General features: G+C 39.6%; 1 protein-coding gene across 44 annotated transcripts in view; it reads right to left on the bottom strand.

Moving 5' to 3' along the window:
• Positions 1 to 14,868, bottom strand: part of EYA4 (EYA transcriptional coactivator and phosphatase 4) — a 118,944-nt gene that overhangs the window by 96,127 nt on the left and 7,949 nt on the right. For all 44 annotated transcript variants that reach the window (XR_015948976.1, XM_035108960.3, XM_035108944.3 and 41 more), the window contains exon 2: positions 5,383 to 5,481. Coding sequence is in view for 28 of the 44 variants with exons in the window: in XM_035108944.3 (XP_034964835.1) it covers positions 5,383 to 5,415 (33 nt within the window). In the remaining 16 variants the exon portion in view is untranslated. The remainder of the gene's footprint in view (positions 1 to 5,382; positions 5,482 to 14,868) is intronic.

Genomic DNA, 14,868 nt, shown 5'->3' with positions numbered 1-14,868 from the left:
AAGCGTCTGTAACCCGAGGTACCACTGTACTTCCAGTTAAGACAAGAACCCAGTTCATATAAAGTATAAGTACAAGATTATTTTATTATTCACATTAGATCACCTCTAAAGATATAGGGCCAAATTCAACAAATCCTATGTGCTAGTGGAAGCCAGAACAAGGACACACACTAGCACAATGGGGCTTCCACTCTCTCCTCCAACCACATGGCCTTTGTGCCTCCCCCACATCCACTTTGGAATCCGGAGAATCCCCAGAGCAGTATTTTTTTGGGGGGGAGAGATCATTCCATATATCAAGCAGAAATTTTGGCACTGATGGATCAACCATAGCATTATGTTGAATTCCACCCAAGGTCAAGAAAAGGCATCATGTTTACACTATATAGCAGTGTCTTTCAGACTTTGGTCTAGAGCTATTGTTGAACTACAACTCCCATCATCCCTGACCATTGATCTTGCTAGCTAGGAATGATGGGAATGATGGAATGATGAGTTGTAGGCCAACAACAGCTCCAGACCCAAGTTTGAGAAACACTGCTATTTAGAAAAATATTGATAAATCTACTATAGTTCCTTTTCCTATGACTTGCTTATTCATTCTTACTCTTACAATTTAAGAATGAATATTTAAAAGAATATTTAACATTTTCTTTTTCTGCTGAAATTACACAAATCCATGATACACAAATATGACCAGTATCACATTTGCTCAATTTTGATGTGCTCAAGCAAGTATTCATTTGCCACTGTTGAAAGAACTAAAGGTATCCATCCATAGAAAGAATATGTGATCTCAAACACTGCAACTCAAAACTCTCTGAAAACTTGTGCTGTTTCCAATCACTTTGGCTCTTCAAAATGTTTGCACCAGAATTATGTAGATACAAGGGATAAAATTTCCAAATATATATTATATGCAGAACTACCTGAATGGAAAAGAAATAAAAGGGACATAAAAGAAATACAACAGAATAATGATAAAATAGCACCAACTATTCTGATCCATATAATGTCATTTTTTTTATTTATAGACATGCTCCGTATTTTATCTACAGTGGTACCTCCGGTTGCGAAATTACCATAATCTGTTCCGGAGGTCCGTTTGTAACTGGAAACTGCTTGTAACATGAGGCATGCTTTCCCTAATGGCGCCTCCCACTGCTGTCGTGCTGCCGGAGCGCGATTTCCGCTCGCATCCCAGGGCAAAGTTCACAACAAGGGGCATCTACTTCCGGGTTGGCAGAGCGTGTAACCTGAAGAATTTGTAAGGGGGACGATTTGCAACACAAGGTACCACTGTATTTGTCTTTTTATGTTTTGGATGTTTCCCATAAGCCGCTTTGAGCACAGCCCCTTGTAGAAAAGTAGCATATTGTACAGTGGTACCTCGGTTTAAGAACAGTCAGCTTTAATAACGATTTAGTTTACAAACTCCACAAAACCAGAAATAGTGTCTTGGTTTGATAACTTTAGCTAGGTCTAAGAATGGAATCAGAATAGTGGAAGGGCACTGGCAGCGGAAGGCCTCATTAGGGAAAGCATGCCTCGGTTTAAGAATGGTTTTGGTTTAAGAACGGACTTCCAGAACGGATTAAGTTTGTAAACCGAGGTACCACTGTATAAGTAAACTCATTAACACACTCATTTTTTAAAGCAATGAGATCTCAGATTCTTCACAGCATATCTAAAAGCATAATTAAAAAATCAAACGTTAAAATCCTCCCGTAGAGGACTGCCTTCAGATGTCATCTAAAAGTTGTGTCATTCTTTATCTCCTCAACATCTGAAGGGAGGGCGTTTCATAGGGAGGGCGCCACTACCGAGAAAGCCCTCTACCTGGTTCCCTGTAACGTCACTTCTCGCAGTGAGGGAACCAGCAGAAGACCCTGTAAGAGGACCATGTTAACAAGACATGTCAGGAGTGCCAACGTGAATAAAATATTGGGGGGGGGGGGCAGGTAAGCCTAGTGATGTGAGGTGAGAATATTCTCCGGATTTTCTGCTAGAAAAGTCTCTGGAGAATATTCTCCACAAACTGTAAATTCTAATGTAAGAACCAGTTTTACAACCCACATTAAAAAAAATCTATTAAATAATAAGTCAAGCTGTGATATTGCCAGTGTAAGTATTGCTCCAATAGTGAAATGGATAATATTATTAGAATCGGACACACCAAGGTTAAGTAGGCTGGTTGAGTCATTTAAAGAACTAGAAGATCACTTTGAAAAAGTGATGCCTTTGAGGCCCTACAAAGCAAGAAGAGAAACAGCTGAAAGAGCAGTAAAGAAAAGAAATGGCATTGCAGCCAATTCACTTTACTGCAAATATCCTTGATCCCAAGTATAATGGCGTTCATTTATCACGAGATGAACAAATTCAAGGTACTGAGTTCATTGATCTCGAAATATCAGCAAGTGCACCAAATGATGCACAAGATATTTTGGCAGAGCTGGCAGCATATCGTGCTAAGGACGATTTTTTTTTTAGCAAGTCATATGTATTGAAGATAGTTGAAAAAGTGGAAGCAGTGGTTTTGGTGGAAGGGAACATGCTTTGGTTCAAAGCTTAGCAGAGTGGCTGTGGACATTTTAAATATGCCACCAATGACAGCTGCAACAGAACATAGCTTCAGTACTTATGGACTTATTCATTCAACAAAAAGCAATAGGCTTACTGCAAACAGAGCAGGAAAGCTTACATATGTAACTTATAACTTAAAACTCCAAGGAGAAGAAAACACAGCTTCTAACAAGCTCATTGAATTTTACCCAACCATCAACTTCGTTCTATGATCTCGCAGATGATCAGTGTGGAACTGAAAGCTCTGTTACCAGTTGAGACAAAGATGGTGACTTATCTTCTGAAGAAGTTTGAGGAGTTTATAAACATTTGAAACTTTTTACTTAAAGCCTATTTTTTAAATACATTTCTTTCTTGTGACAATTTATCAGTTATAATTTAAATATGTTCTGTGTTGCCTTACTTGTCTAAGCAGATAGTAATTTGCATTTCTGATGTTATGTAACTTGCCATTACTGATTATTTTTGTTTTATTTTCTGGAAATAATAGCATTTATTTTAAACTTATATTGATTTTATTATTGTTGCACTGAAAATACTGTACCATGTAGATATGCTTTAAAAGCTACATTTCAAACATACACAACATAATTGGAATTCAAAGTTGATGGTAAATACCGTGTTTCTCATATTTTAAGGCATCCCCCAAAAATAAGCCATGACAGGATTTCTAAGGGTTGGTGAAAAATAAGACATACCCCGAAAATAAGCCATGTCGTGTAGCCCCGACCAAGCGAGAGGCGAAGGCGCGGGACCCAGCAGGAGCTCCCTGCCTGCTTCCCCGAGCCGTCGCGCATCGGGGGACAGAGCCGAAGATCGGCGGGCGCTCCTTGCTGGGCTTGACAAGCCCGGGAAACAGCGCCCGCCGATCTTCGGACCTGTGCTGTGTGACAGACAGGGGTGGGGGGAAGCGGAGATCGTTCTCCGCTCTCCCCCCACCCCCGCCTGTCACCAAAGATCGGCGGGCGCTGTTTGCTGGGCTTGACAAGCCCGGCAAACAGCGCCCGCCGATCTTCGAACCTGTCCTGTGTGACAGGTGGGGGGGGAAGCGGAGATCGTTCTCCGCTCTCCCCCCATCCCCGCCTGTCACCGAAGATCGGCGGGCGCTCCTAGCTGGGCTTGACAAGCCCGGCAAACAGCGCCCGCCGACCTGTGCTGTGTGACAGGCGGGGGTGGGGGGGAAGCGGAGATCGTTCTCCGCTCTCCGCCCACCCCCGCCTGTCACCGAAGATCGGCGGGCGCTGTTTGCTGGGCTTGACAAGCCCGGCAAACAGCGCCCGCGTGCACTTTATTAAAAAATAAGACATCCCTCAAAAATAAGCCATGTCGTGTTTTTTTGAAGAAAAAATTAATATAAGACATGACTTATAATATGAGAAACACGGTATACAGTTAGTGGCAAGCTTAGTGATTAATGTGAGTCATTCACATTGAATTTTTCAATTTCAGTTTTCGTGCAAAAAATCAAAGAATGTGAATTCGTTGCATTGTCCCATTGAATAAAAGTATTTCTGCAGTTTTTGGTTGCCATCTGAACAAGTTTACCCATGAATAAACATGTCTATTTACTAATTATATCATTTTCAATGCATTAAAATGAATATTCTCCTATTTTAAATGAAAATTCTCTAATAGTCTCATTAATTGAGAATATTCTTGAGAATATTCTCCAAAAGATTATTCGAGTATTTATTACTAGGTAAGCCCTGCCCCGCATAATTGATCACAAGACACAGTTCACATACCATTTGAATGGCAATGTTCATTAATTGTGAGGGGACCTGGCCCCCTCACATATTTTATTGGGAGAGCTGAAGGGACCCTCAGCCCCTAGAAGTTGATTCCTATGCACCATGTTCACAACTTCTACATTTTTAAATTACGGTCCTAAATTACTCAAATGTTGGACCACTAACAGACATTTCTGTCAGTTTTGCAAATGTCAAAGCCTTATATCTGTTGGTGACCTTATTGGATGCAACCAAATCTTGTCACTTCTAACAGCAGCTGGTAGGAAGGGGTGGCTTACCAGTAGAGAGAAAGCCAAGGTAGCACTGGGTAGATGTACCAGTGGGAGCACCTGATTGCTCCCACCAGTGCATCTCCACAACAGTGGCCTACCTGCTGCCCTGTGCCTCTGCCTCCCAAGTCACAGTAACACTGTTGCCAGGAGCCCAAGTGCATGATAGTGCCCGCTCTCCCTGCTGGCCACTCCTGGTCACTACCCAGGCACCAATTTATCTAGGGACAAATGGCACAGTTCCCAAGGTTGGGGGGGGGAAAGGAAGGCTTGTCTTTTCAATGTTGGTAGGTTCCATGTCATTTAGAAACAGGAAATCACTTCAGAGGTCACTATATCAACCAACATCACCCACACTTTGGGGGAAATGTCCCATTTCCTAAGGGGAGGTACATCAGCTTGCCGAATGTGATGCAATGTGCTTCCCTCTGTTTTTGGACCAGCCAGCTCTTTTCCCTACCCCATAAGATCTGCACTGCCTGCACAAATAACATAGTATGCATTGCTTCTCATTGGCTCAAGGAAGCCCCTCCCAATGTGAAATGGGGATGACTCCAGGCAACTTTTCAATAGTATCTGAACAGTAACCCAAGCCAAACATTAGAGCTTTCTACATATATCAGTGTTTCTTACACATTCACCTTCAAGTTCTACCCTACTTTATTACATGCAACTACGGTACATACCAATTCTAACAACATACAGCAAAATGAAAAATATTTTTGAACACAGCACATAGGAAAAATAAATGAGTTTATTTGAACTTTTTTTTTACTTACTGACTGTTCATTTAAATCCTGAGTGTCTTCCATGGAGGTAACTCAGTTTTCTTTTCCTCCAAAGAGAAGTAACTTCCCTTTTATTTGTAACTGGATGTCCTAATATTAAAAAAAGAGTAGGCAAACTGTTATTCTGGTTTTACATTCACAAACAAAACACTTTATATCATGCACAATTTGTTAGAAACCAGCTCCTTTGGGAAGTCACTGATATGTACACATAGCAATTCTTTCACATCAACAATGTATCATTTTAAATACAGCAGCTAAAATTATTTGAAAATGTCTAAGGGCAGAATTAGATGTTAAGCTGAATACTGGACTGTCACTGATAACAAGTCCCACATTTTACATTTTACCCCCCCCCCCCTTCCCATAACTTTAAGGCTGCAATACTTATATGGGAGTACTGTAAGTCCTATTGAAGTTTGTTTCTGAGTACCTGTAGATGTGTTGCACTGGGTAATATCTAACTAAGTCAAACTCAGTGCACACATGCCCTAAACTGAAGTTACATTTATTTCAATGGGTCTACTCAAGAGTACAACCAACATTATATATCATCCAATTTACTCATACTGTAACACGATAATGCTTTACAGTTCCCGGTTCCACATCCAAATTATTATTTATTGCTTATGGGGAAATGTAGGTAAGTGACACAGATGTCCAAATGTCATGGGGAGGGGAGGAATTGAGACTGGCCTGCCATGCTCAGTGGTAAGCCCATGGCAAGTGAAAATCGAATTCCACCTTAAATGCCTTGGCAGGAACCCTTTGCAGATACCATTCTGGAATGAACCAGCAAAAATATGAGGCAGACATCAAAACTACAAGAATAGTCAGCTTTATTACACTCCCCTGCCAAGAAATATAATCCAAGATTTTGTGCTAACTCACTGACTTTTTAAAGGGATCACATTAACACATATAGAAAATATTATGTGGGTACTGCAATATTTCTCAGATGGATTCATGAAGAGGATTCTAGATTCCTGCATTCATTTGTTCACTTCCTAAAAAAGAAGTTATAGTTTCCTATTTTCCAAATGTTAACAGACAACAAATCACTTTAAAAAGCCAACCTGTGAAAGCAGAGAGGGATGATATATGCACTGCTGCAATTTTAATAAGTCTAATTTCACACTTCTTGTTAAATGATAGAATCACTCTTTTGTATTCAGTTTGCCCCCAACGGAAAAGTGTTATTTGTTTAAAAGTGCTGCCACTGTGAAAAATTAACAATTATTTATGTGAAAGGAAGTTGCTAAGTCCACACTAGAGAATTTTACTCTTTTGGAGTTTAACATATGAATCATAGTATAACAAGTGAAATGGGAAAGTTCGCTTCAGTTTATGAACGCTTCAGTTTATGAACAGACTTCCGGAACCAATTACACCCATGTTTCAGTTTATGAACGCTTCAGTTTAAGTACTTCACGGACCCGTCTGGAACAGATTAATCCACTTTCCATTACTTTCAATGGAAAAGTTCGCTTCAGTTTATGAACGATTACTCCGCGGACCGTCTGGAACGGATTAATCCACTTTCCATTACTTTCAATGGGAAAGTTCGCTTCAGTTTATGAACGCTTCAGTTTATGAACAGACTTCCGGAACCAATTGTGTTCATAAACCGAGGTACCACTGTATATATTTTAAAATACAACACCTAGATACCCCCCCTCTTGCAAAATGTCAGGCTGTGATCAATGTAACAACCTTTAAAAGCAATACAGAACAAGCATAAAAATGACTGGCAACTCAAGATAAAAAAAATATGCAACTCCATAGAACTGTCAGCATAAGAAGTCTCCAAGAAATGTGTGAAAGTCAAAAGCAAGGGTGCCTGCCAGATGACTGCTGGAAGAGTGTTCCACAGCATGGGACCGGCAACACTAAATGCCTGACTGTAGGCTTGAATATCCATTACATAACCTGAATACATTTCTTCCCTTCTTCCGTCTCAACTATTCTACAGGAAAAACTGGGCAAAGTATGTCAATTGTGGAAAGGTGGGAATAATACTTATAAAACCTACCTGCTCTGTAACTCAGAAATTATATGCTGGGGGTTGGTCATGTCTATTTTACAAAACCACACACGTACTAAACAGCAAACCAAGCATTGTACATGGAATTGTTTAACTGTGAATGCTGCAATGGGTAATGAGACTTCGTATTCGATTAGTAAAGCAAGGTAACCAATAAAATGTCAGCACACCCTGCTTTGCCCATTGGCATTGCCTATCAACTTCCCTTACCATTGCATCTTTGCCTCTAACCCACAGACTGACTCAGTTCACACAGAATTGCAAACCATGGCAAATAAGTACTTCCCATTTCCTCCTCCCCTTGTGAAAACCAAGGTTCCCAATTCTGGTTTGCAGTCATTTGTTCAAACCTTTTGTTGTTGTTGTTCAGCTCAATCAGAGAGAAAATTTTTTTGTAAACCATCAAGTGAAGAAAATTGCTGGAGAGCACAGGGAAAGGAGGGGAAAATGTGTGAGCCTTCAGCTCAGGCCCCAAAGGTCAGCCGAGCTGTAGTAGCAATTCTATCAGATCACAGAGAAGCAAAAGGTAGAAACTGATGTCATCTGCAGCCTCCATATTTCTATAGAACTTCTACAAAAGAGAAAGCAGTGCCCTCTGCCTTTCAATTTTCTAAGTGCTCTACTGTTTGTCTCCAACTAAGTTCTAACTCGCCAATTCAAAAGCATAGTTTATTTACATTGTCAATGTTCATGTTGCTTCAACTTTAAAGTTACCAGTCATCAAAATTATAAATGTTGAAAATCATTCTCCATAATACTGATATCATGCAGAACCCAAGTGTGCAGCACTTTGATGGCCTCAGGCTGGGAAGCAGTTTGTTAATAAATAAATAAATAAATAAAAATTTACAAATCAAAATAAAACTAACTAATGAATGCTATTACAAATGCAGAATTACATAACACCACTCATGCAGATGCCTTCTTCTTTTTAGCATAGTTTCTCTAATTTGTAAAACATTACAGAACTCAATTAATCTAATAAGGGTAGAATTCTCGCTTTAAATAATATATAAAATTAAGGGATAATAGTAAGCTCATGGAGTTTATGAGGCCATAACCTAGTTACCAAATCAACCTTCATGCTTTATTCCATTGATAGAATCAGATTAAAAACAGAGGGCGGGAACTGTTGTATCCCGATTATGCAGTGAGTGTTTTAACTACTTTTAAAATGATTGTAAAACATTTTAAACTTGCAGACAAGTTAGTGTGAAGAGGCATCTGTTTCTGCAGATGTGGATTTAAAGTTGATGAAGTGTTTTATGTCCCAAGATTTTCTTTTTTAAACACTTGATGAGGAAGGCTTCTAACTTCCTGATCAACAAATGCATTTAATAATATTTTCCTTAAACCTTGCTGTGGAACATATTTCATCCATTTGAATACCAGCTATCAACATATCAAACTACACAGTCCAATTCAAAAGCTAAGAAAGGAAAAATAATAGAGAAAGGCAATGATCAGTGACTTTAATGATATTCCTTCTGTACAAATAATGTCATCTTCATTTTTCCCAGCTCTCACATTTCAGGAAAGACCAGTTCCTATCTGTGCTGGACCAGGCCAAAAGGGACCATCCAATAGGCCAACAGAGAGTGAAGCTCACCCTACATTCATGCATTCATGAATCCAGCACAAGCTTAATCATTCAGTTTAGGCACAAAGGCCCCACCACTCCAGTCAGAAGCAGGATGGTGGAGGTGGAAGTAGAGGACAGACTACTGTACAGTGGAAACTTTTTCACCCTAGTCTGCTGCTCTTCATCCACCAACAGTGCAATAAAGTTGGTGGTCCATTATATGGAAAACTATTCCCACAAGATTCAGTATACCACCATAGCCATGGTTACCAGACGCCCCTATTTCCCGGGGACAGTCCCCGGATTTACAAATCTGTCCCTGGACAAAATCCGGCCCCAGAATGTCCACAGATTTCATTTAATGTCCCCAGATTTATATTTTAAGTGTTGTAGATTTATTAGTAGGGAATGAATGTTGCGGGATTGGTTCAACAGCACAAGACACATCATATGGGGACTTCTGGCGAAGCAAAATGGCAGACGCCACAGCAGCAAGCAGCTCCTGAAGCCAACCACAGCTACCAGGCTGGCTCTGGGCTGCTGTGACTGCTGCTGCTGCTGCCACTACAAGAGGGAACTGGGGACGCCCGGCATGTCAATTGGGGGAACCGCTGACACACACACACCACGACCCAAATCGAGCTGGGGGCAAGAGCGCCCGGCCACCTGGTCAACTGCCCAGTGGTGCTCTGGAGCCAGGAAAACCCTGGAGCCGACGCAGAGAGGAGGAGGAGAGGAGAAGGAAGAGAGAGAAAGAGGAAGGAGGAAAAAAAAGGGGAGCCCCGACCTTGCCGTGCCGCTGCCACTGCTGAGGAAGAGAGGTGGGAGAGCACTGGGAGGGCAAGGACACGTGGCCAAGCCCAGGCCCAACCCGAGCCTACTCCACAGCGGCTAGCACTCCAAGAGAGCAGGCCAGGGCCTGGAGGAAGGCCGCACGAAACAGGAGACCACAGAAGAGATATTACTTATTTTTAAAATTAATATATTTTAATTTTTTTTTCTCTTTTCATTAAAAAAAGTGTCCCCGGATTCTTTGGAAAAAAATCTGGTAGCCTTACCATAGCCACTACCATGAGCTTTTGTGTATTCCTCTTTTGAGAAACGTAGAAGGGGAAAATAGGACCAAAGCTTACAAATCATTAACAATATGGTAAATAGCAATGGTCCAAATGAGAAGTATAGCAGTACATGCTCGGAACACAGCACTCTGAGGCAGAAGCCCGAAGGAGATACGTATAGACACATCAAACGTTATTCAGAAAGTGCACCAAGATAAGGAATGACTGAACTATGCTATAATTTCTTGAGCAGATTATTGAAAAGTTGTGCCCAATTTGTGCACAAAAAAATCCAGCATAAATTGCCAAGAAGGCTATCAAGGCATTGAATATTACCAGTGTGCCTGTAGAAGGAATTTACTATGGGTATCCCAATTCCCCACAGAGAGCATTGACACTAATACCAACAGTTGAGAATTAGCAGCTGGCATTCAAATCTGAAAACACATAAACATGGTTCTGCCTTTTTCCATCTTTCCCTACCTGAGAATATCCTCAGATGGAATCATTCCCAAAGAGAGATTAGAATGATTCACCATTTCTCCAACCCAAGTCCTCCATCAAAAAACCTACCCACAAATCAACTGCCTTCAAGGACTTCATCCAGTACCTGTCCTCTTAGAGAACAAAGAGCAGCTGGCTCATACTAGCTAAGCACATCATGACATACAGGATGGTATTCAACTAACACATATTATGAATACAAGGATTTCCACTAGTGCAACTGGACTTTCCACCCTCTCTTCCCCCTACAAGCACCCAGCACTCTCTCCAAATATGCCCCTCTGGGGGCTGGGGAAGCCCCTAGAACAGACTTACATTGTGCACTGGGGGAGAAAATGGGGAGGGTGATCTGTTATGTAAGCAGAAATCCTTGTGCTGATTTTTCACTTAGTGCTACACTGGATCCCATCCTCAAGGTTTCCCTGAAGGTAAAAAGTCCAACAAACAAAACAAAACAACTTCTTAGCCACTATTCAACACTTTTAGTCGCTTCTCTGACTTGCACACTTGTGGAAGGGAAAGGTTTGGGGAAGGGTCCCCCATCATCACCACCCCACACTCTTGGCACTCCATTTCCCATGAGATCACTGAAGACACTATGGAGATGTTACCAGAGCAGGGCTGGACGACATCTGGTTTTCAACATTGTGATATATCACCAGCTAAACATTCACGATATACCAATATTTCACGATGTCTGAAATAAAGATGGAGCTATGTAGAGGCACTGGCTGGCTTCAGTTTTTCCTGCATTGGACTTTTGCATAGCACACACACACAGTCATGATTTGCAACATATTGCCAGGTCAAAAATTATGAAACCAATATCACATTATAGACTTCAAACCAGTTTTGGACAATATATGGATATATCGTCCAGCCCTATACCTGCTTTTCTTCATTTAAGGCTCTTTCAGGCAGTATCCCTGTGTGTTTTGGAAACCCTATGAAAGTGAAAAAATCCATAAAGTAGAGTATGGAAGCTCAGTCAAGCAAACCACTAGAAGTGACTTTAATGGGGCAAAGCATTGGGTTAAAGACTGAGAAGTCTGAGATGGGGCACCCCTTTCTAATACAATAATCTGACAATTCAGGCATTTTTTCACCATAGATTGTTGCCCATTCTATGGGTTAGCATTTACTATTATTATCTATTAAGTCACTTTTAAGAAAGAAAGAAATAATTCAAAGCAACTTACTAACTTAAAAAACAAGAATAAAGGAACTTAATACATCAATAATACAGATAAAAGAGCAGATCCAACTGAACCCCATCCACTAAAAATAAACAAGATTAATTAATTAAGTAATTAAGATTAAAGATTTAAGTTTAAAGTAATCTCAAAGTCATGCCTATTTTTTCTGTTATCCAAAGTTTTGTAGCCCTCCTTCTGGAAATCTACTAAGTGATCTGCAATACTTCCGATTCAAGTAAAACATTGTGAAAATTCTGGGGATTGGTCTGTTCATTAATGTGGGTGTCACATTTTCATTTCTGATAAAGAATCTGAAAACACTAAGGAAATGACTATCCATTCCACAGTAATTTTAAAGAGATATTACGTACAATAACCATAACCATAAAAACAAATGGAAATTAAACAAATATGTGGGAAGCCCCCAAGCACTGATGAGAATGAAGATTGTAGACCCCACTTAGGTAGAGTATGTTAACTTTACATTTATCTCACTCCAATCCCTTCCAAATCAACTAACGACAGGGTATTCTGGTCAGAAAAGCAGCTAACAAGGATTCCTCACAAACAATTGTCATTTTGAAAGGTTTCATTATCTCCCAGTTACAAAATACAAGCCAATTTGCAAATTGCAAAATGCAACATTACTTTTCAACCTAGCTGTACTCAGATATACACCAAAATGATTCACTTCATCCAAACAACAAATCATGAAGAAACGTAGACATGCACATACTAAATATAAACAGTATGAATTTTGTTTTTGTTTTAGAAGTTCATTTGTTGTTAATTAGTAAAATAACAATTGTTTAAAACAGTTAAGCTAATTTAAAAACAAACAAACAATTTTGACCATTCAAGTAAAAATACAAAATAAATATCCACAAATAAGTAGTTGTTATTCCTTATACAGTGTCTGTATCTCTAACAGTATGCTGCTGTATTTACCTGCTAAATAGGCAGAAATTTGTGGAAGCATACAGTGTATATTCCATCCAAACTAACTTCATGCCATTTTCTACAGATGTTAATTGTGGGGAAGGGGGGTTACACTACCACAAGCAGAAGTCCTTGTGAAGTGCCTTTGCTGACAGACTCTTTAGGTGAATTGTGCCCCTTCCCTGAAAAAACCAGCAATGAGCTTTCAATATCATTCACAAAAAGAAGAGTGTTCTGCTTCAATATTATCACTGAATATTATGCCCAGCAAAACAAGACATAACAACTTGGTGTTTTTCCTTTATCCTAGTCTGCATGCAGAACTCCTGTCCACAGTAGCTCTTCCACATCAACCCCCCCCCCATTGTTCTCACATTAGCATCGTGTTCATAAAATGCTACAATAGAGCATAAAATGAATTATGTGTTTTGTTTACATTTAACAACTATCACTACATGCAAATCTGCATACCTTATATTCCTTCTACATCTGAACATAGTTGTGCAACTATAGGCAGGTATACTACTGGGAAGATTTTACAACCAGATTTAGAGTATTTCAGCTGTTCTTAATGACATTAATTTGGAAATATACCTAATTTATTCCTTTTCTGTCTTTCAACTTGTATTTGCATTGCAGAACAATTTAGAAAGCTGTGCTACAAGTTGCCATTCCTTTAAAAAAATAACTTAGGTATACCTCTGGACAGTATTTTTTTTAATCACTCTGCCACTTCCACATATCACACTCACATTCTTTTTTTTATTCATCTATATTCAATTATCACCTGGGATGTGGCCATGAAATGTCAGTTACAAAAATTAAATATTTATATATTTAGTCTTTGAATATCATGACAAATCTGCAATTAATCTAATGCACAACTACTGATCTCACCAACAGAGCCATGCCGGAGACAAAGGGAGGAGCAAGCATGCCCGATAACTGACACTAAGCCATTATTTTGCATCATGTCCAAATGCACACACTATTTTGCCTCTAAATTACCGAACCAATACAGTCTATCCTGCAGACCATCATAGAACAAATACTTCCAATAAAAAACCTTAACAATAAAGAAGACAACCATCAAAGATATACATACCAAGCTTATCCAAGAAGATTATTTGAAAACTTTCCAACCCACAATATGTATTTCTGCACTGGGTGTTAGTACCATAAGGGATGCGGGTGGCACTGTGGTCTAAACCACTAACCATAAAAGTTATTTTACACATTTTGGATTTGTAATTTTGGAGATAAACATGTAAACTTGTATTCATAATAAGTACAAATAACCTGCTTTTTGTGCTTCCCTTCTTATTGTTTTTCAATAACAAAGCACAAAACTATCATCATTTCTTTGTACAAACATAAATCATAAAACATGACAAGACTGAAACAAAATAAGTCACTGGGGGGTAAATACAAAACATTATTTTACAGTACATAATAATGAGGTGATTACAATATGCCAGTTCAATGGATTCTTCAATAACTTGCTGTTCTAATATCTGCCATTCTAATAACTGGATATTTTACAGTCATTCCATTTGGATAATTAGTATTTTGCCTTATGAAACTAGGAAACAGTATGCAGACACCACTCCCAGCAGTTTTAAATTGAATTTTGTTCTAAGCCCCAGCACAGTTTTACCTGTAAAATGGAAGTGCGGCCTGGATAAAAAAAAGTAAAGCAAGATGAGTAAGACTGCTTCTCAGTCTTGCATCTGAGTACATTTAGCATATAGCTACTGCCTCAACCTGACTTGGCAGGTAGCCTACTAGAAGTTTAGGCAGTAGTCAATCAGAGGCTATGTATAGACAAAGCTTTTCAGACTTAAATATTGTAGGATATTTTTCTTGTACTTCAAGGACATATTTTAGCCATTAAACCAGGCATTACAGAGGGGCAGCTATTTTACACAGGTAAAGCAGCAAACCCAAATTTGCCACCAAGTGTATCCTTGACAATAAATTGCATAATACCTAATCCCAGCTCCCTGTCAAGTCTTCTTCGGTGGTAAGAATATCCTGGCATATCTGCATGCTACATTTTAAGGTGTGCACTTCAATTATTTTGGGTGTCCACCAGAAGGTAGGTACTGAGTTGCAAAGGGAATTATCTGGCCTCTGCTCATTGCGGCACCCTGA

This window comes from Zootoca vivipara, chromosome 3 (assembly GCF_965207765.1).
Source record: "Zootoca vivipara chromosome 3, rZooViv2.hap1.1, whole genome shotgun sequence".
Taxonomy (NCBI): Eukaryota; Metazoa; Chordata; class Lepidosauria; order Squamata; family Lacertidae; genus Zootoca; species Zootoca vivipara.
The sequence above is the reverse complement of the archived record's forward strand: the minus strand, read 5'-3'. Positions and strand labels throughout refer to the sequence as shown.